The 23,405-nt window shown below is 39.4% G+C and overlaps 1 protein-coding gene across 1 annotated transcript in view; it reads left to right on the top strand.

Annotated features, from left to right (window-relative positions):
* Positions 1–23,405, top strand: part of CACUL1 (CDK2 associated cullin domain 1) — a 70,058-nt gene that overhangs the window by 25,255 nt on the left and 21,398 nt on the right. Inside the window, exon 4 of the mRNA XM_069567259.1 lies at positions 23,184–23,279. Coding sequence (XP_069423360.1) covers positions 23,184–23,279 — 96 coding nt within the window. The remainder of the gene's footprint in view (positions 1–23,183; positions 23,280–23,405) is intronic.

The following is a 23,405-nucleotide window of genomic DNA, read 5'->3' as shown; positions in this document are numbered from 1 at the left end:
CAGAAAGCAAACCTTTCAGTTCAACTTATAAGGATAAAATATACTACTTGTCTTACTTATAAAAGTCATCTTTGAGATGTGAATTGGAAATTTTATAATATATTTTATGCTTATGCTCTGATTTCACATCTGTTATTAATTTGACTGATAGAGTTCTGATTTGCCAAAGCTATTTGTCGTATTGCAGTTTGTGCTTGAGTAGATTTTTCTGGTACTTAATTTTGTAAGCACTGTAAGACTTTTCATTCTTAGAATTAGAATGTTACTGTAGAATATTTTTAAAGGTAGAGGGCCTTGTAGTATAGTATTATCAAGCTCTATCTAACTGGTAGTTTTGGAAGACTACTTGCTACAGTCTCTGGCATAAATTTGCTTGATCAGTTATTGGTATCCCAAAGGTAACCTGTTACTTGCCCAGAATGGACTGTTCAGTTCAGTTCAGTTCAGTTCAGTCTCTCAGTCGTGTCTGACTCTTTGCGACCCCATGAATCGCAGCACGCCAGGCCTCCCTGTCCATCACCAACTCCCGGAGTTCACTCAGAGTCCATCGAGTCAGTGATGCCATCCAGCCATCTCATCCTCTGTCGTCCCCTTCTCCTCCTGCCCTCAATCCCTCCCAGCATCAGAGTCTTTTCCAATGAGTCAGCTCTTCACATGAGATGGCCAAAGTACTGGAGTTTCAGCTTCAGCATCATTCCTTCCAAAGAAATCCCATGGCTGATCTCCTTCAGAATGGACTGGTTGGATCTCCTTGCAGTCCAAGGGACTCTCAAGAGTCTTCTCCAACACCACAGTTCAAAAGCATCAATTCTTCGGCGTACAGGGAACTAATACCTGGGAGTCGCTGAGGTTTGGAATGTGAGTGTCTGCGGTTTTGGAGAGTGATCTCTGACTGTGTGTAGAGCTCCTTTATTCTTTATCACGAATGCACCATAGTTCATTGTCCCTTGCTTTATGGATGTACCTCAGTTTATTTAACCACTTTTTAATCAGTGATTATTTAGGTTGCTTCCAGTCTTTGGCTATTACTAACCACTGCAGATGGTGATTGCAGCCATGAAATTAAAAGATGCTTACTCCTTGGAAGAAAAGTTACGACCAACCTAGATAGCATATTCAAAAGCAGAGACATTACTTTGCCAACTAAGGTCCGTCTAGTCAAGGCTATGGTTTTTCCAGTAGTCACGTATGGATGTGAGAGTTGGATGGTGAAGAAGGCTGAGCGCTGAAGAATTGATGCTTTTGAAGTGTGGTGTTGGAGAAGACTCTTGAGAGTCCCTTGGACTACAAGGAGATCCAACCAGTCCATTCTGAAGGAGATCAACCCTGGGATTTCTTTGGAAGGAATGATGCTAAAGCTGAAACTCCAGTACTTTGGCCATCTCATGAGAAGAGTTGACTCATTGGAAAAGACTCTGATGCTGGGAGGGATTGGGGGCAGGAGAAGAAGGGGACGACAGAGGATGAGATGGCTGGATGGCATCACTGACTCAATGGACGTGAGTCTGAGTGAACTCCGGGAGTTGGTGATGGATAGGGAGGCCTGGCGTGCTGCGATTCATGGGGTCGCAAAGAGTCGGACATGACTGAGTGACTGAACTGAACTGAACTGAACTGAACAGTGCTACAGTGAATAATCACTCTTGTAAGTTTTATTGTGCTTTGATTTATTGCAGTTAACAGGTGCTGCATTTTTTACAGATTGAAGGTATGTGGCAACCATGTGCTGAGCGAGTATATTGAGGTCATTTTTCCAATGACATCTGTTTGCGTAGTGTCTCTGTCACGTTTTGGCAATTGTTGCAGTATTTCAAGCTTTCTCATTATTATATTTGCTATGGTGATTTGTGATCAGTGATATTATTACTTTAGGTTGCTAGAAGTTCAGATGATGTTTAGAATTTTTTAACAATTTTTTTTTAAACTAAAGTATGTACATTGATTGGTTTTTTTTAGATATAATGCTATTATACACTGAATAGACTATAGCACTGGAAAACTAAAAGTACGTGTGATTCGATTTATTGATAACTGCTTTATTGTGGTGGTCTGCAGTTGAGCCTATAGTATCTCTGAGGTCTGCCTGCCATCTCATGTACTTTGTGCATATTTTGTGATTCACAAAAGTTGTGCCAAGTTATGTGTTCCCACTGGTTCAGTGTGTATCAGAATGCCTGTTTTCTCTACCATTACTAATATGGCATGTTAGGTAACTAAAGAATTTTTACTTATATTAATATAGGGGTAATTCTTATAAAAATTAAAATGTAGACAGGTGTGATAGCTCTTGTGAGCTAGTATTAGGTGATAGCTAATATTTTAAAAGCCATATTGATAAATATGTAGATAATATACTGTGTAAAACCAGGGAACTTGGTTTATTTTTAGAATCAGTACATATCCTACTTTGGAGTTCAGCAACATGGGACTATTGAAAATCTTACTTCAAAATGATCTCTGTTGTAAAATTGTGAAAAACCATTATTAAATAGCAGGGTGAAGCGGATAAAAGTATGGGGACCTGGGCTCTGGTCTCAACTCTTGCCCCTCAGCAGCTATTTGCCTCTTGATTAAGCATGCTGATATCATCTTGCAAATTTCCTCATTCTTAAAATGAAGTGGCTTTACTGAAATATCTGGTTCCTTGACTCTCAGGTCTAAGGTATTTTTTCTTTGCTTCTCGGCCAGTGCTGCTTCATTCTTTTCTCAGGCTTAAACTCAGTGTCCACCTGTGTAAAATCTTCCTAGCACCCTCACGTTTCCCTCAGACAAACAAAATGCCATTGGAACTTTTTCTTCTGTGTACTCATAGCATCTTGGCAATAACAACTCTGCATTGTTCCTGCGTCCATGTCTGGACCCCTGACAGCTCCTTCCTCCTTAGAAGGCAGGGACTCTGTCTTGTTTGTCTTTTTATCCGTAGTGCCTGGCACAGTTACAGGTCACCGAATGTTTGTCAAGTGAATGTTCAGCATCAGATTTGATCAGTGGGAAGAGAAGCATAAATTAGTGACCACTAATCTCTGTGTCTCTGGATGCCTGTAGTTGTTCATTCTCTTAAGTCATGTCCAACTCTTTGTGACGTCATGGACTATAGCCTACCAGGCTCTCCTGTCTGTGAGCTTTCCCAGGCAAGAACACTGGAGTGGGTTGCCCTTCTCCAGGGGATCTTCCCAGACCAGAGATCAAACCCACGTCTCCTGTGTTGGCAGGCGGATTCTTTACTACTGAGCCATCTGGGAAGTCGTAACTAGTTGTGTGGGCATTTTATTAATTTATTCACTTTTCACTTAATCCAGTGTATTAATTTATTCAGTGTTGCAGGTGTGTGGCACAATCGTGATGTAATTTCTACTTTACAGAGACCTTAAGGACAGTTTTCATTCAGGACAGAAGATGAGCGTATGCTCAGGTCCCTTGAGCCAGAAGAGTTTCATTTGGGTGGAATGTTTTGTTTGCAGCTCTGAGTTTAATAATGAAATACTGTTATGAACTAAAACAGGAGTGTGGGGTGAGTTGCATTTGGCAGATAATCAGAAATTTGGTGTTGGGATTAATATAATCAGTGAGTTGGACCTTTAGGGCATCAACCTCTTATCTTTTAAGAGCATCTTAAAATAACTACTGGTGTGTGTATAGTCAGAATGATTTATTTATTTCTATCAAAAGCCATATTGTATTGAAGAGACTGAAGAGTATATGAAATAATGTTTCAGGTTCCCCATTTATTGACTTAAAAATTAGAGAATATTGGTTTTAGACATTTTAAAAGATTCTTTTACTTTGTTGAACCTAAATGTTTTAATATAACAGCATAATCTAACTTGCTTGTTCTTGAAAAAATGTATTTTTGAACAATGACTTTTGACCACTTTGGTAAGTTAAACACTTTTTTGTTGTTAAATTTATTAAATCACTTTCATAGCTAAACTGACTTAGTATTCTACTTACTATTGTATTTTTCTTGTGTATGTATCTACATTTTTTTTTACTTAAACTACTAGATTGTTTGAACTGTGACGTATTTTGCATGTTTTTTTTTGAAGTCGTTCTCCTGGACTTGTGCTTCACTTCTCTGTTCTTTAAATATGGTAATGAACATCTCTATTCTGTTTTTTCCCCCATGTCTCCAAAGCCTCAAAATGTGAATTTACAGTTCTGATTTTTTGATATACCAAAATTGGTTTATTAGTTTAGTAAATGATATTAATTCTGGTTAATTTTAGAAAATTCTGTTGAAACTTGTAGCAATCATTATACTTTAGGTGAGGGCTCAAACCAGCTTTTCCAAATGCCTATTAGACATTTCAACTTGGATTTCTCCTTTTGGATACTTCATATTCATGTATAAATTGAAATTCCTCTTCTCTCAAAGCAGTTTTACTCTCAGGCTTGTTATTTCATATTCACCTTTGACTCCTTTTTTCTCCCTTATCTCTTATTTCCAGGTGATAGTCAAGGTTGATAGAATACGGTAATTTGTCTCTGTCCCCTTTTATTCCCACTGCTGTCATCTTTTTCCTTGTCATTGCTGGCTAGTGCCTACTCTAGTGCAGGACTCTCCTAACTGGTCTTCCTTTGTCCAGTCTGTTTTTTTTTTTTTTGGACTGACTAATCTTGATACTGAAGCTGAAGCTCCAGTACTTTGGCCATCTGATGCAAAGAACTGACTCATTGGAAAAGACCCTGATGCTGGTAAAGATTGAAGGCAGGAGGAGAAGGGGACGACAGAGGATGAGATGGTTGGATGGCATCACTGACTTGATGGACATGAGTTTGAGCAAACTCCAGGAGTTGGTGATGGACATGGAGGCCTGGCATGCTGCAGTCCATGGGGTCACAAAGAGTCGGACACGACTGAGCATCTGAACTGAACTGAATCTTCTAAAAATGCTAATTTTTGATGGGCATACTTTCTTATTCAATAACATCAAAGACTCCCATTTGCTTTTCTTAATCACTGTTGATTTCTTAGCCAGTATAAAGTAACTGAGCTGGTTGGTTGGTTGTAGGGATCCCTAGTGGAGAGCCTACTATAGCTTGCTCTTTCCTATGCAAGTGTGCAAGGTACTCTAGTAGGTGCAGCCATAGACATATGATTGATAAGACTGGGTAATTTTAGACCATCCTTATAGCTGAGAGCAGTTCTAAAAATGGACCAGGGATGGGGACTTCCCTGGTGTCCAGTGGTTATGACTCCACCCTTCCACTGCAGGGGCACGAGTTTGATCCCTGGTGAGGGAACTAAGATCCCACATGCTTTGTGGCATGGCCAAAAAACAAAAGTGTTTTTTTAAAAAAATAGTCCAAGGAGCTAATTAAAAAGTGAAGAAGTATAGCACCAAGATCTGGGAAAAGAAGGAAATAAATCTAGAGAAGGGAGACTAGCATTTGAGCCATTTCTCTACTAAAGGCGTCTGTTTATTTGGGAAGAGTAGTATCATAGGCTGAGAAATGGGTTTATGAGGGTAGGGTGATAAAAATTGGGGTTCAGGTCTCACCAAACCTAAAGGATCACATCCCAGGTATAGTAAGAATGGTCAGTTAGAGCTGTCATGGTAGCTGGCATTTGATTGCTGATGGAATGAAGATGTTCTGGATTTGCTAGCTCCTCTAGTGGCTTACCAGAAGCAAAAGTAAGTTCTCGCGAGAGCAAGATCATTATCGGAGGCATCAAATTGTTTGCATAATTTTTCATAAATAGTGTCTGATGTTCAGTCAGAAATACCTGGTTATATTAGGAGATGAGGTGATCATGAAACGGAGAGAAATGATGAAATACATTTTTAGACACGAATTGGGAGAATTCATCACCAGTAGTTTCTCCTTTTGAGGAAGTACTGTAGTGTTCTTCAGGTAGAAGGAAAATGTCCCTGGGTGAAAACTTGGAGAGTCAGTAGGAGTGAAAGAAAACAGAGCTATGAATTATGTACCTCTGAATATGCACGGGCCCACAGTCCCTTGTCTGTAGTTCCAAAAGACAAAAAAAAAAGCTTTGAAAATTGATTTTTTTTCCCCCTCTAAGCTTGGTGCCAAAACTCATTTGCAGTAAAACTTGGTTAAAACTCATGTGAGGAAGGAACTTAGTGGGAACCTACATATGTTTTCTCCCAGAAAGATCAGTGGGTTGATATTCCCATTCTCTACTGGATATTTTACAGAGTATATGGTATATGTACCATAGTACCTTCTAAATCTGAAAAGCTCAGAATTGTAGCACACTTCTAGTCCCAGGAATCTTGGGTGAAAAATTGTGAACCTGTTGTCAATCAAAAGGGAGAAAGTGATGTCTAGGGCACATTGCACAGATGAGAGAGGCAGGACAAATACGACAGTAAGTTGAAAGAGACATAGGATGAGAGCATTTGAAGATCATTTTGGCTTCAGGGGAATTGTTAGAAGTGGGAGTGGGAGGAAAGATGAGAGTGGTTTTTGAATATTTAGCTCAGCTAACATTTAGTGTCCATATGCCAGGCATTGTGCTGGATGCAAAGGATACAGTGATGAGTAAGATGGGTTTATTCTTTGTACTGTTCAGGGAAAGAGTGTGATGGTCATTTTAATATACTGGAGTGTGATGAGTAGCATAAGAGATTTGAAATGAGTCACAAATCTTGCTGATTTTCCTCCCTTGTAAAATGTCTCAGATTTATTCCCTGCCATGTCCCCAGTTTATTTAGGTCCTCATTCATACTTGCTGAAACATTAGAAAAAGATTTCTGGTTCATATCTTGACTTTGCACTCTCCCTCCATCCATTTTGTTTATTTTTTAGACTTAGCATATCATTCATTTTCTTAACCTTTTGCTTCGTCATTTGCCCAAAGAACAAAGACCATCCCGCTTAACAAGAATTTCAAGACTCCTTACCTCTGAACTCAGCAAGATAGTGTAAGAGTATTTTGCTTTTAAAATTTAAATGGTGGTGGTGGGGGGGGGGTGGTCTTTTTATCTTTGTGTATTTTCTTAATTCCTTTTGCCACTGTTTCTTTCCTCCTTTCCTTTTCTGCAGAGGGGTCATTCTACTTGTCCCCTTGTTAGGGTTTGCTGCCCTAGCACTTTGTGTTGCTGCTAGAGTCCTTAGGTTAGCACTTGGCATATATTTAGTTACCAGCAGGAAGTCACCTTTGCAATACTGAGAGCTTCTTAAGGGCAAGGATCCTAACTTCCTTTGTTTTTCCTTGGCCTGTTATGGTCTTGAACTAAGGTACTCATTAGGTAGGGTTTTCTTGGTGGCTCAGTGGTAAAGAATCTGCCTGTCAGTGCAGGAGATGTGGGTTCAGTCCTGGTCTGTAAGATCCCCTGGAGAAGGAAATGGCAACCCACTCCAGTGTTCTTGTCTGGAGAATTCCATGGATAGAAGAACCTGGTGGGCTACAGTCCGTGGGGTCGCGCAAGAGTCAGATACAACTTACTGACTAACAGCAACAATAATTCATTAGGTAAATATGCTGGTCTTGATGCTGTTAACCAGATGTTCCCAATCAAGAGTATACTTCTCAATCCTGTTGAAGTTAGACTTGGCCAAGTGCATTGGCTTGTGAATTGTAAGAGAAAGTGTGTTCAGTGAGGTGTGCACCCCCCAAAAATCTGAAGCCTTGAAGATTGGCAGTGCGATTTTCCATGTTTCCCTTTCTCTGCCTAGTGCTCTGGATGGTAAAGCCTCCTGTAACCTGGATCCCTAAGTGAGTATGGTGTGGAACTGTACTCAAGATGGGCATGAAACAAGGGAGAAAGAAAAGTGTGCTATATGTATTTTTTTTTAAACACAGTATAAAAAAGTCTATCATATTTTTATTGAGATACAATTCACATACCCTGACATTCAGCTTTTGAAATTTACAACTCAGTGGGTTTTAGTGTGGACGCAAAGTTGTGCAACATCACCACTAATGTCAAAACATTTTATTCACCCCAGAAAGAAGCCAGCGCTTATTAGTAGCCAGTCTGTCATCTCCACTCCTCTCAGCCACTGGCAGTAAACTAATCTACTTTCTGTCTCTCTGATTTGCCCATTCTTTGTAGAAATGGAATTAGTCAACATGTGGCCTTCTGTATCTGTCTTAAATAACTATGTAGCATGTTTTCAAGGTTTATTCATGATTATAGCACGATGCTTCATTCTTCTTTTTGGCTGGATAGCATTCCATTGTATGGTTATACCGCAGTTTGTTTATCTAAGCTCTGTTCTGTTGAGTTACTGAGGTTTGGGGAGTTGTGTTTGTCTGATAAAATCAGCACTTGAATTAACAATATTTAGAAGATTCTGTTTTGCCCTGCTACCATTTGGATAACTGAACTGCATGGGTTTTGACATCCTTTACTCTTAAAACTGCTAAGAAATGGAACCTGATTATCTTTGTGTTTAAAAGTCATAGCCAAGAATTGCTTTGCCATTTGTGTTTTGTCCAGTGGATGGCAGCATAATTCAACTAGTTGTCGTGAATGTTGTCCTATGAAATTTTGAATATTTTGGGGGGGCTATAATTTCTATAGCTGTTGAACTACAAAGTATATACGTATATTCTACAACTATGTAGAAAGGTTAACAGATTTTTAGATAATAGGAACAATGTCTGTTACCCTTTCTGCATGAAGTGAAGTGAAGTCACTTAGTCGTGTCCGACTCTTTGCGACCCCATGGACAGTAGCCTACCAGGCTCTGCCGTCCATGGAATTTTCCAGGCAAGAATACTGGAGTGGGCTGCTGTTGCCTTCTCCAGGGGATCTTCCCAACCCAGGGATCAAACCCGGGTCTTCTGCATTGCAGACAGATGCTTTGATTTCAACTAAGGTAGCTGTCACTGCCAACTGATAAGTAACTCTTCACAGGAAGTCTTTCTGAATAAGTTATTTGGAGATCTATTTTTAAGGACAAATTAGAACTTAAAGTAGTTGTTATAGCAAAGTTGTTCTTATCTCAGGGAATGTGCCAGTGAGACGCCTTAACCCTTGTTCAGTCTATAGGCTTGCATTCAGACCATAGTTCTAATATGTTTACCACCATTCTTTGAAGACAAGTCTGTGTTTTCTTTTCATTTGTCCTAATAGAACCACCAGGCCCCAAAGAGATCCAGTAAAAGCGCTTGCTAGTTGATAAAGATGAAAAAAATGTTTGTCTTATAGCTGAAATTACTAGAACCATCTATTCCAGTTAAAAGAGTTAACTTGGAAAATGGAATTTGTGATGAGCAGGAGAGTCAAATCACTTAAATAATAATTATTTGCAGTTTTTTATTATTAAAGTGTACAGAGTACCTTGATGAGCTGTACTCTTTTTAAAGTAAACTTTTTGTTTTAAGACAGAGTTATGTACTTAAATTGGGAAAAATAAGGAAAAAAGTTTCCTTCAAAAAATAAGCAAATATGGAAAAGTGATCAGATTATTTTTGCTCAGTGTTCAAAGAGATGAGGGGTATAGGACATTGAGAAGTCATCTGAGTCCATGTGACTTCTTTGGATATTTTCTCTATTAAGTAATCCTTGAACCTTTTGTAACTGTTCTTTGTTGTTCCCTGGTAGCTCAGTTGGTGAAGAATCCAGCTGCAACACAGGAGACTGGGGTTTGCTCCTTGGGTTCGGAAGATGCCCTGGAGAAGGAAAGAACAACCCACTGCAGTATTCTGGCCTGAGAAATCCCATGGACAGAGTAGCCTGGTGGGCTACAGTCCACAGGGTCTCAAGAGTCAGACACGACTTATTGACTAGACCACCACCAGTCAGTTAAAAAACTGAGATTAGAACCTAGGTTTATCTCACTGTAGTGTGGGTAAGCTAAAGGAATCCAGGAATCCAGAGGCTTGATTTTAATTCTGTATAGTGTTCAGATCCAAATAGTATTTGAAAAATAAAGACAGTCTTTTTTTTTTTAGAAATAAGTGAGAAAAAAATTTCGATATAATGGTAACAGTAGTAATAGCAGCAGTTGACTTTGAAAGTTAAGCGGCCTAAACAAGTAATGTCTTCCACTGTCTGTTAGACTCAGTTTAATTATTTACTGTTGTTTTTAATTAGGAAACCATTCTTACAGTTTATATTAGGAGCATCTAATATATACATTATAATTCTTAATAGCTCCTGAGACTCATTTACCTCGTACATATCTTTTCATTTTTTGGATATTTTACTATGGAAACAGCATCTGCACATTGGAAATGGGAATGGATAAGAATATAATACCAGATGTCTGTGTTTGGTCTGTTTGGAAAGAAATTCCATTTTTATGTAGCATCTGTCAGTCTCAGGTGTAGCCTTGATTCTGGAGCCTTGAGGAATCTGGCTGTTGGCAGCATGGAACTGCTCTGGAAAGTCATGGATTAAGCTAGTTAGACAAAGTATATTATATGCTCTTCTTTTTTGCTAAAGTTATTCATACAGAGGCAGATTTAAAAGAGAAAAATGAATTTTTGATTCAGAAAATATTAAGACAGCATTCAGGTCCATTCGTATGGCATCCAAAATGCTGAAGTCCTGCTTGGTAATATAAGGAATAAATGTTAAAAGATGATGAAGGAACTGTTTGAAAATTATTAGCATTTGTTTGGCTTTAAAAACCCCATCTTTTTATGCATGTTGCCAGCCTTTTCTGCTAGATCGTTCCGTATATTAATCATAGTTATTTTAAAGTCTGTAAGATAGTTTCAGCTTGTGTGCATTTTGGTGTCTGGGCCTGTTGGCTGTTTAACTCTTGACAGTGGGTGTGTTTTCTTGCTTTTTTGGGGTGTTTCTAATTGAATGCTGGACAGTGTGTATGGAAACGATAGTAGAGATGGACATAAATGATATTTATGCTTACTAATGGGCCTGCCACTGTTCTGTTGGGCTCTTAGTATGAGGAGTTGAGTCAGGCATGTTAGTAGTTGAGTTGGATTTGAGTTTTATTGTTTCAGTAGAAAAGGCCTCAGACTCTCGAACAGCGCACTGTGACTGTTCTTAGTGTGAATCAGGAGGGGTTGGACATTGCAGTTGTAAAATATGGTGATGTCAGGTCTCTGATGAGCTCAGAAAATTGATTTTGTAGGTTGACCAGCTTTTTCTTATCATCAGGGCAGGACTGATGTTCTCTGGTGGCTTTTTGCATTCTAAGTGGAGTTAGAGCTTCACTGTTAGACCTTAATAACTTCATAATCACTGAATTCGATAATACTCAAGAAGCTGTTAAATAAAAAAAAAAAACAATTCACCTATAGTCTTAACGCTAATGTTAAAATGTTAGTGTACCGTAGTTTTACGATTTCGGTATAGTTTGCAGCTGCAAACTATGTCCCTGTGTCATGCAGTAAATGCCTTGTGTCAATGAGTGATTACTGTTCCACCCTCCCTTGGATCCTTTGGACTTCCTTCCCGTAGAGCACCTCTCTTTCCTTTGAAGTGGTCGAAGGTAGAGTTTTCTAAGTGCTTAACAGCTGCTGGGCCAGCTGTCTAAAGAATCCCCTGAAGTTCTCATTAAAAATACACACTTCTGGAGAGTTTCTTAGTCTGGACGTTGGATTGGAGTGTGGCAAAGGAATCTGCATCATTAATAAACCCTTCAGGTGCTTAGGAGAGCGGTGGCCTGGGAAATGTGTCATGATTCCCGAACCTGGACTCTCTCAAGCTAGGAGTGGTGTCTCTTTTGGTTTAAATGTAAGATTGTATTATTGCTGAAGACACACAACACATTTGCACCACTGCAGTGCCAGTCTGGAGTAGGAGCACCATGCATACCTGGATAATACAAGTTGCAGAGTGTGGTTTAAGTTTCTAGTGAAGAGGGACTAATGAAGTAGACACTGCTGGGGCCAGACAGTCATTATAATTACATTGTAGAAATGTATTTGATCTGGGAGGTGTTAATGAGTATATATAGCTGAGTGATAATACTAGATTACAGAATCATTCCATAAAAACACACACACAGAAGAACAGAAGAAAACGTTGATGGTAGTTATCTACCATTCTTGTTAGTGGTTATTTTTCCATAATTGCATTTTTGATTTTTAAAAATTTCAATGAATATGTATTAGTTCCAACAAACATATGTGCTTAGTGGCCTTGTTAGGTTTATTAGATTCTTCTTTCCTTCCTTTCTACCTCCCTATTTCATTATAACATATGAAAGCTATTTATTTGAAGACAGCTATGTTGTTTATGAACATAAAAGCAGATATTCTTAAATTTTATTTGTGTGCGTGTCATTTTGGTGGGATGGGGACAGGGCGTGAATAGAAGAGGAGGGATATAATTATGAAGTTCTGGAACTTGTGTTTTACATCTGCAGGATCCAGTTTGGTTGCCACTAGTCATGTGTAACTTAAAATGATGTAAAAACTCAGCTTCTTGGTTTTACTACTTTCATTTCAAGTGCTTAGTAGTCACACATGGCCAGTGGCTGCCATATTGGACATGACCGATATGGGACATTTCCATCATCACAGGAAATTCTGTTGGGCAATACTGACTAGACTGTAGTATATTTGTCTGTTGGGGTCTAGTGCTAGTGTGCCCGACTCTTTGTGACCCTTTGGACTGAAGTCTACCAGGCTTCTCCGTCCATGGCATTCTCCAGGCAGGCACACTGGAGTGGATTGCCATTTTCTCTGCCATGGTATCTTCCTGACCCAGGGATTGAACCCAAGTCTGGTCGCCTGCATTGTAGGGCAGACTCTTCACCTGTTGAGCGATAGGGGAAGCCCTCTGTTGGCTAGTGGAATTATAGGAACAATTCATGCTCTTCTAAAAATTAACACACATCTGATTAGAATAACTGACCAGACTTTCCTATCTAGCTTTCAAAATTAAAGATAACTAAGGAATATACTTACACCATCCCCATGGAAAAGAAATGCAAAAAAGCAAAATGGCTGTCTGGGGAGGCCTTACAAATAGCTGTGAAAAGAAAAGAAGCAAAAAGCAAAGGAGGAAAGGAAAGATATAGGCATCTGAATGCAGAGTTCCATAGCAAGAAGAGATAAGAAAGCCTTCCTCAGCTATCAATGCAGAGAAATAGAGGAAAATGACAAAATGAGAAAGACCAGAGATCTTGTCAAGAAAAGTAGAGATACCAAGCCCATTTCATGCAAAGATGGGCTCAGTAAAGGACAGAAATGGTATGGACCTAACAGAAGCAGAAGATATTAAGAAGAGGTGGCAAGAATACACAGAAGAACTGTACAAAAAAGATATTCACAACCAAGATAATCACTATGGTGTGATCACTCACCTAGGGCCAGACATTGTGGAATGTGAAGTCAAGTGGGCCTTAGAAAGCATCACTACGAACAAAGCTAGTGGAGGTGATGGCATTCTAGTTGAGCTATCTCAAATCCTGGAAGATGATGCTGTGAAAGTGCTGCACTCAATATGCCAGCAAGTTTGGAAAACTCAGCAGTGGCCACAGGACTGGAAAAGGTCAGTTTTCATTCCAATCCCAAAGAAAGGGAATGCCAAAGATGCTCAAACTACCGCACAATTGCACTCATCTCACACGCTAGTAAAATAGTGGTCAAAATTCTCCAAGCCAGGCTTCAGCAATACATGAACCGTGAACTTCCTGATGTTCAAGCTGGTTTTAGAAAAGGCAGAGGAACCAGAGATCAAATTGCCAACATCTGCTGGATCATGGAAAAAGCAAGAGAGTTCAGAAACACATCTATTTCTGCTTTATTGACTATGCCAAAGCCTTTGACTGTGTGGATCACAATAAACTGGAAAATTCTGAAAGAGATGAGAATACCAGACCACCTGACCTGCCTCTTGAGAAACCTGTATGCAGGTCAGGAAGCAACAGTTAGAACTGAACATGGAACAACAGACCGGTTCCAAACAGGAAAAGAAGTACGTCAAGGCTGTACACTGTCACCCTGCTTATTTAACTTCTATGCAGAGCACATCATGAGAAACGCTGGGCTGGAAGAAGCACAAGCTGGAATCAAGATTACCAGGAGAAATATCAATAACCTCAGATATGCAGATGACACCACCCTTATGGCAGAAAGTGAAGAGGAACTAAAAAGCTTCTTGATGAAAGTGAAAGAGGAGAGTGAAAAAGTTGGCTTAAAGCTCAACATTCAGAAAACGAAGATCATGGCATCTGGTCCCATCACTTCATGGGAAATAGATGGGGAAATAGTGGAAACAATGTCAGACTTTATTTTGGGGGGCTCCAAAATCACTGCAGATGGTGACTGTAGGCATGAAATTAAAAGATGCTTACTCCTTGGAAGGAAAGTTATGACCAACCTGGATAGCATATTCAAAAGCAGAGATATTACTTTGCCAACAAAGGTCCGTCTAGTCAAGGCTATGGTTTTTCCTGTGGTCATGTATGGATGTGAGAGTTGGACTGTGAAGAAAGCTGAGCGCTGAAGAATTGATGCTTTTGAGCTGTGGTGTTGGAGAAGACTCGTGAGAGTCCCTTGGACTGCAAGGAGATCCAACCAGTCCATCCTAAGGGAGATCAGCCCTGGGTGTTCTTTGGAAGGACTGATGCTGAAGCTGAAACTCTAGTACTTTGTCCACCTCGTGCGAAGAGTTGACTCATTGGAAAAGACCCTGATGCTGGGAGGGATAGGGGGCAGGAGGAAAAGGGGACGACAGAAGATGAGATGACTGGATGGCATCACCGACTCAATGGATGTAAGTTTGAGTGAACTCCAGGAGTTGGTGGTGGACAGGGAGGCCTAGCATGCTGTGATTATGGGGTCGCATAGAGTCGGACACGACTGAGCGACTGAACTGAACTGAAGGAATATACTTAGTAAATATATGTTTATATATATTGATATTTAGCAACTTTGTTCTATAAAACAAAGTGTCAGAATTATTTTGTTTTTATATCATGATATTTGATTATCTAATTCTACCTTTTTTTTAAACTTAATTTTTCTTAAGACTACAGAATAGCATCTGTATGAAGTAACTCATTTCAACATTGTGTGGTAATAAAAGATAATAAGCTATCAATGGGGACTGTTTAAATGAATAGTACATTCAAACACCATTTTTACAAGAATAGATTTCTTTAAAAAGTGGTTTGAGGACCTTTGAGGGTCCCTGAAATCTTTTCAGGGGGTCTGTAAAATCAACAGTTTTTCTAATTATGCTAAGATCTAATTTTCGCTTTTCACTGTTATTTGGTCTGGTAGTGGAGAAGCAATGGTGGGTGAAACTGCTGGTGTCTTAGCTGGAATCTTCATTTCCTGACACTCACAGCAGAAAACAAAAGCATTTCACTTAATGTCCAAGATGAGACAGTGAAAAGTCTTAATTTTACTAAACTGTGACTTTGAATATACTTAAAATAAGGTTCTTTGTGAAGAAATGGGAAGCTGTGTATACTAAAGTAGCAGTAATTGTTTTGAGAAATTGCACTTGTGGTACTTACATGAGTTTTGAGCTACACCAGCTGTTTAGGTAGTGTTTTCCCCTTTAAAACAGTGTTTGAAAGAATGACAAACTATGGTTATTTAGTGAAAGTGAAGTAGAGTGTTTGACCCTCAGTCATGTCCAACTCTTGCGACCCTGTGGACTGTAGCCCACCAGGCTCCTCTGTCCATGGAATTCTCCAGGCAAGAATACTGCAGTGGGTAGCGATTCCCTTCTCCAGGGGATCTTCTTGCCCCAGGAACTGAACCCTGGTCTCCCACTTTGCAGGCAGATTCTTTACTGTCTGAGCCACTAGGGAAGCCTCATGGTTATTTAGACTGCTGTTTAATAGACATTTTCTGAAAAAGGAAAGATATGTGTCACTTAAAGAAAAACAACTGATGCTATTTATTTCCCAATGGTAAAGTTAGAGCGTTGAAGTGAAAATCAGAAGTTTGGAAAACCTGTATCTGTCACGATGACTTTGATAATATCCCAATCCTTAAAAAGACTTTTCTGATGAGATAGGTGGTGATATTAATTTATTTTATGTTATGTAGTGATACCACTCTTCTTACTAATTTTTTTAGGGAAAATATAGTTATTTACATATTAACTTTGTTTATAGAGTATTTAGCTGTATTTTAACATTAAAATTGTTAAAATGCAATTTTTATTATTGTTATTTTAGAATATATTAATACATAGTTTTAAAACCTAGTTTTAATTTCTAACATGGTAATTATTAATAGCTATAAATAGCCTCTTGAAAGTGAAAGAGGAGAGTGAAAAAGTTGGCTTAAAGCTCAACATTCAGAAAACAAAGATCATGGCCTCTGGTCCCATTACTTCTTGGGAAATAGATGGGGAAACAGTGGAAACAGTGTCAGACTTTATTTTGAGGGGCTCCAGAATCACTGCAGATGGTGATTGCAGCCATGAAATTAAAAGACGCCTACTCCTTGGAAGGAAAGTTGTGACCAACCTAGATAGCATATTAAAAAGCAGAGACATTACTTGAGCAACAAAGGTCCGACTAGTCAAGGCTATGATTTTTCCAGTGGTCATGTATGGATGTGAAAGTTGGACTTGAAGAAAGCTGAGCACCGAGGAATTGATGCTTTTGAACTGTGGTGTTGGAGAAGACTCTTGAGAGTCCCTTGGACTGCAAGGAGATCCAACCAGTCCATTCTGAAGGGGACTGGTCCTGGGTGTTCATTGGAAGGACTGATACTAAAGCTGAAACTCCAATACTCTGGCCACCTCATGCAAAGAGTTGACTCATGAGGGAGGGATTGGGGGCAGGAGGAGAAGGGGACGACAGAGGATGAGATGACTGGATGGCATCACCCACTCGATGGACGTGAGTTTGTGTGAACTCCGGGAGTTGGTGGTGGACAGGGAGGCCTGGCATGCTGCGATTATGGGGTCGCAAAGAGTCGGACACGACTGAGCGACTGAACTGAACTGAGTAACCTACATTATAAACACTTTTAGAATATTCAATTACTTTTTAAGAGTATAAAGGATTCCTGACATCATCCAAATGTTTGAGAACCCCTAGAAGGAAACAGTCTCCAAGATATATTGTTAAGAAGAGTGCAGATTTAGTATGATTGTAAGTTAGCATTTATGTGAAAAAGAATATAAGTGGGATTTTTTTAAATTTATTTTTAATTGGAAGATAATTGCTTTGCAATGTTGTGTTGGTTTCTGTCCTACATCAGCATGAATCAGTCATAGGTACCCATATGTCCTCTCCCTCTTGAGCTTCCCTCCCACCCCTTCTCACCCCTCTAGGTTGTCACAGAGCACCGGGTTGAGCTCCCTGTGTTATACGCCAAGTTCCCACTGGCTGTAAATAGGACTCTTATTTACTTGTATGTAAGTAAAATTCTTCTGGAAGGTTATAAAGGAATGAAGTGTTGGTTTGTTCAGTAAGGAAGGAATGAAAGGTAAATTCTTTAAATGCTTTTGAACTGCCTTGAGTTTAAAACCAGTTGAATGCATTACTCATTTAAAAAAGAAGAAATTAAAATATTCCTACCAGCTATATTACAAATTTCAGGGAATATATAAGTCTGTTATGATAGTTGGAGCAAGTTTGGAATAATGGTTATTTTTCTGGCGACTTGCTTTTTCTTAATTTATTAGTGAAGAAAATGAAGCTTGCTTATTTTAGAGGTAAAAAATTTCACATACTGTCCAATCCAAATACGCTTATGGTGAAATTATATAAATCAAATAGGTAGCAGTTTCCCTAGTGGGGCCCAAAGTATACTGAACTTAAGTTTTCAGGAGACTAAAATCTGATCAGGTTTTTTACTAGCAGGTATTTTCTAGGTTTCTTGTAGAGACTGGATTTATTTTAGAAGACTGTTAACAATTTGTAGTCTTTACTTAAGAGGTTTTGAAAAAATACTACATGAAATATGGAAGTTTAAAAGCTAAGTGATTGTTTTGACGTTTGATTCAGTACAAAAAGTACTTTCTAACGCTTATAACCTTTGAGGCTTTGGGAATTCTTTAAAAGAATAGCTAAGGAATTCAATTTTATTTATTCTGTCTGCTGTTAGGCATGACTTTTGATCAGTGTTCATACTTTTAACTTTTGGATAGATTAAATATCCTTTTATGAAAATAGAAAATTATTTTAATGCAAAAACTCTTTAGATTTTCTTTTTTCATATAATACTTATAAAATTTATATCTTTGAATGCTGAAATATTTCCAGAGTTCTTTGATGCAGTTTGGAGGATATTACATGTGATTAGATATTACATGTGATTCTGTTCATTAGTTATAGTGAAAAGTTTGCCCATAATGTGGAACTGTTTTCCCCAGTTTCTTTAGTTGACAAAGAATGCCTTTAATAATGTTAATAAGTTTTCCTGAGGTATTAGACAGATAGTTAATTCAGAAAGGAGTTTACTATTTACATGTACATGTGTAATAATTGAGATTTTTCATTATTTTCTTTGATTCTCAACACATCTTGGAAGTGGCACATTAGTATTTTCTTTTTTGTGTGTGTATGTGTATGGAAATCAAAATTCAAAAAGCTAATAAGTAAATTATCATATAACCTTGTTAAATGATAAAATAGCAATTTAGATTTAAACAAGGCTAGATTAGATTTTTCTAGATGAAGAAAGGCAACCTGCTCCTGTATTCTTGCCTGGAAGATTCCATTGACAGAGGAGCCTGGTGGGCTACAGTCCATTGGGTCACAAAACCTAACATGACCAAGTGAGCGCATAGCACAGATTAGTTTTAAACAAGTTTAGATATAAACAAGCCTGTTCTAAATGTAAAAAAACCCACACCACCACACCAAAAACGTTTATCTGTACCTATGATGTTCAGGTTCTGTGGTCTGCAACTGGAGATATAAAGACAAGACACAGATCTTGCCCTCTGCTGCTGCTGCTAAGTCACTTCAGTCGTGTCCGACTCTGTGCGACCCCAGAGACGGCAGCCCACCATGCTCCCCCGTCCCTGGGATTCTCCAGGCAAGAACACGGGAGTGGGTTGCCGTTTCCTTCTCCAATGCATGAAAGTGAAAAGTGAAAGTGAAGTTACTCAGTCATGTCTGACTCTTCACGACCCCATGGACTGCAGCCTACCAGGCTCCTCCATCCATGGGATTTTCCAGGCAAGAGTACTGGAGTGGGGTGCCATTGCCTTCTCCGGATCTTGCTCTCTAGGGGCTGAAAGTTTAGTGACAGAGACCACCCAGTGAAGAAGGAAATAAGTGTAGTGGTGCCCAGTTGAAGGGCCATATATCTCAGTTAGTTTTGAGGAAGTGACACAGATCCTGAAGAATGAGTAGAAGTTAGCCAGGGTGAGTCTGGTTAGGGCGTGGTGAGAAGAGGTAGAACGTGTAGGCAGTTAGGCCCAAGCAGCACATGGATGTTGTTTGGGAGCTGTTAATAGCTCCATGTGATGGCTGTGCTAGGCTTCATGGGAGGATGTGAAAGCAGGATATGAAAGGAGAGAGGTAAGATAGTGCCTTAAATTTGAATTTTGAATTTTTTTCTCTGAGTTTCAAAGTGCTAAAAATTGATTGTATTAGGTTGGTGTAAGCGTAATTGCAGTTTTGGGCTGTGAATCTTAAATCATTATCAGTTCAGTTCAGTCACTCAGTCTTTGCGACCCTATGGACTGCAGCTCATCAGGCTTCCTGCCCACCACCAACTCTTGGAGCTTGCTCAAACTCATGTCCATCGAGTCGGTGATGCCATCCCACCGTCTGACCCTCTGTCGTCCCCTTCTCCTGCCTTCAATCTTTCCCATCATCAGGGTCTTTTCCAGTGAGTCAGCTCTTTGCATCAGATGGCCAGAGTATTGGAACTTCAGCTTCAGCATCAGTCCTTCCAGTGAATATTCAAGTTGATTTCCTTTAGAATGGACTGGTTGTATCTCCTTGCTGTCCAAGGGACTCTCAAGAGTCTTCTCCAACACCACAGTTCAAAAGCATCAATTATTCGGCGCTCAGCTTTCTTCACAGTCCAGCTCTCACATCCATATGTGACTACTGAAAGAACCATAGCCTTGACTACATGGACCTCTGTCACAGATTCACGTCTCTGCTTTTTAATATGCTGCCTCGGTTGGTCATAGCTTTTTTCCCAAGGAACAAGTGTCTTTTAATTTCATGGCTGCAGTCACCATCTGCAGTGATTTTGAAGCTCAAGAAATACAGCTAGGCTCAGACACATCTTTCTTAATCAAAATAGGAACCATTACAATCAACACACTTTTGCTAATGAGAAGTAAATTTGTTTATTCCTATAACATAAAAACCCATGCCTTGGGATTCAGTGAACTCTGGAGAAGCATTTTCTGTCTCCTGCTGATCATGGAAGCACTTTCCCTGTTGTCAAGATGTTTGTCAAGAGTTGTCAAGATGTTTGAGGAAGTGGTAGTTGGTTGATGAGAGGTCAAGTGAATATGGAGGATGAGACAAAGTTTCCCAGCCCAGTTCGTTCAACTTCCGAAGCATGGGTTGTGCGAAGGGCGTGGTGGTGGTGAAGAGTTGGCCCCTTTTGACTAGTACTGGCTATAGGTGTTGCAGTTTTCGATGCATCTCATCAATTTGCTGAGCATGCTTCTCAGATGTAATGGTTTTGCTGGAATTCAGAAAGCTGTAGTGAATCAGACCAACAGCAGAGCACCAAACAGTGACTGTGCCTTTTTTTTTGGTACAAGTTTGGCTTTGAGAAGTGCTTTGAAGCTTCTCTTCAGTCCAGCCACTGAGCTGGTTGTTGCCTGTTGCATAGAACCCACTTTTCATCGCATATCACAATCAGACTGAGAAATGGTTTGTTGTTGTGTAGAGCAAGAGAAGACGACACTTCAAAATGACAGTTTTTTTGGTTTCAGTCAGCTTTTGGGGCACCCACTTACTGAGCTTTTTCACCTTTTCAATTTACTTCAAATGCTGAACGACCGGAGAACAGTCAGTGACGAGTTCTTTGGCAACTTCCTGTGTAGTTGTAAGAGGATCCGCTTTGATGATGTTCTCAGTTGGTCATTGCCAACTTCCCATGGCTGGCCGCTATACGCTTCATCTTTAAGGCTCTTGTCTCCTTTGCAGAACTGCTTGAACCACCGCTGCACTGTGCGTTCTTTAGCAGTTCCTAGACCAAACGCATTTATTGTTGATGTTGAGTTGTCTCTGCTGCTTTACAACCCAGTTTGAACTCGAATAAGAAAATCGCTCGAATTTGTTTTTCATCTAACATCATTTCCTAATCTGAAATAAACATGAAATACACACCAAGTAGTAAGTCATTAGCCAAAAAAAGATAACATGAGAAATGCACATTCAAATGATGTATAACGTAACCACATTTATTTAAGAATGTATTCCAGTATAAAATGGCAAAGTTCAACAATGCTAAACCACAATTACTTTTGCATCTACCTAAAAAATAGATGCAAGGACTGAGTTTGAACAGTGTTTGAGTCTTAATTCTTGGGCTTATTAGCAATAGAACTACAGTCAAGTGATTGTTTCTCAGCCTCAGTTACCTCAGAAGTTAAATAGAAAAATGTTGGATGTATTGCAGTAGACTAAGAAAAATAAATGTTAAAATAGTGTGCACCAAACTCTATGTAAGAACTCAGTAATGGGAGATGACTTAGAAGTAAGTATGGCTCAGGTGGTAAAGTGTCTGCTGGCATTGCGGGAGACCCAGGTTCGATCCCTGGGTCAGGAAGATCCCTGGAAAAGGAAATGGCAACCCACTCCAGTACTCTTGCCTGAAAAATTCCATGGATGGAGGAGCCTGGTGGGCTACTGTCCATGGGGCCGCAGAGTCGGACATGACTGAGCGACTTCACTTTCTTTCTTTCTAAGCAGAACTGAAAAAAAAGAGTTAAATTTTATTTTAAAATATTATTGGACTATTTGGACATTTTCTAAAGCAGCTTAGCTGAAATGGTTTTATAATCTCAATATTTAATATTTAGGAGTCTTTCAGTGTGGTGTTTCTTTGTAGCCTTGTTTGAAAGCCAGACTTTCTGTGTATGGTATGGTTATCAGCTTATCAGACTGTTATGCGTCAGCCCTTCTGTGGAATCAACTTTGTGTGATGTTGTGTGCTATGCCTGTTACCCCAGCTCCTTGGCCCAAGACTCAATTCAGAACTGGAAGACCTGGATCTGTCGTCTCCTAACACACTCATTTTTGGCAAATCCTTGCCCATTTGTGTGTTTCTTCAATGTTAAAATGGTACCTAATTAATTTCCCTTCAGAGAACAAAGTGAAATAGAACCTGGGTACATTTTTGTAAAACACAGCCTGTTTGGTCTGCCATAACAAAACACTGCAGACTGAGTGGTTTAAGCAGTGGAGATTTATTTCTCACCATTTTGGAGACTGAGAAGTCCAAGGTTAAGGTGCCAGCTGCTTTGATTCTGGTGAGAGCTCTTTTCCTGGCTTGTAGACAGCCATCCTCTTGCAGTGTGCTCATGTGGACTTTCCTCTGAGTATGCTTAGGGGGAGGGAAGGGAGAGGAAGGTAAGAGAATGAACCCCTTGGTGCCTTTTCTTATAAGGACACTAATTCTTCAGGAGCGGGGCTCTTGCATACAGCTTCACTGGCTAGGGCTTGCATGTGGGGGCACACGTGGCTCGCAGGCAGGCAGGCAGGCACACTCGACAGCACGCACTGAAATTGGAAGTGTTCTCTTTTGATGGGTTTACAACATAATATTTGATAACAGTTAAGTGCCAGTCATGTATTATATTTATTTTAACTGCTCTCCAGAGCTGCAGATGTGTATGGACCCTCTGAGTCCTGCTTTCTAGTTGATGAGGTTTATAGTTGGTTAGTTACATGAGTGGCTTACAACCGAGTTAGTATAGAACTCAGAATATTACTGTGTCAAAGATAATTACAAAATACCAACAGCCTTTCTTATAGTATATTAAGCATATACCATTTCCTTGAATCCACCCCCAACCTGTCTTTTCCAAGCTCAGATATAGTTTGGTTCCCATAGTAAATGTCTATTGTTTAGTGGTAATTTAAAAAATTGTATCATTTATCTTAATTATGAATTTACATTTTTACTTATTAACAGAGCAAGTCTTTTAAGATGGTACAGTTACACAAATTTTAAAGACAACTAAATCAAACCTTAGTTTTACATAACAGATACTGGAATAGAGATAAAAGTTTTAACTAAACGTCTGGATATAAGCCTCCTCTTTTCCTAATTATGAATTTCAATATGAATTTTGATTGAGTTCTATTTGCATTTTAGATTGTGCTGGAAGATCTTTATACCTGGTTTCCCAAAATGATCCCATGTATGTTGTTTTTCACAGGCCAGCCCTCCAGACCTCTATATTGAAAGATTTAATATAGCTCTTGGACAATATATGGGAGCATTGCAGAGCATTGTGCCTCTTTTCATATATATGGTAAGTTAGAGCTATTTTTCCTCTCCACATACCTTGGTTTATTGGTCTAAGTGCAAACAGATGCAGAAAGTTAAGTATAGTCTGTTTTTCTTTTACTAAGTATTATGTTAGAATTGGAAATTAATC

This window comes from Ovis canadensis, chromosome 22, assembly GCF_042477335.2.
Source record: "Ovis canadensis isolate MfBH-ARS-UI-01 breed Bighorn chromosome 22, ARS-UI_OviCan_v2, whole genome shotgun sequence".
Lineage (NCBI taxonomy): Eukaryota > Metazoa > Chordata > Mammalia > Artiodactyla > Bovidae > Ovis > Ovis canadensis.
This window is presented reverse-complemented; position numbering and strand designations above follow the sequence as displayed.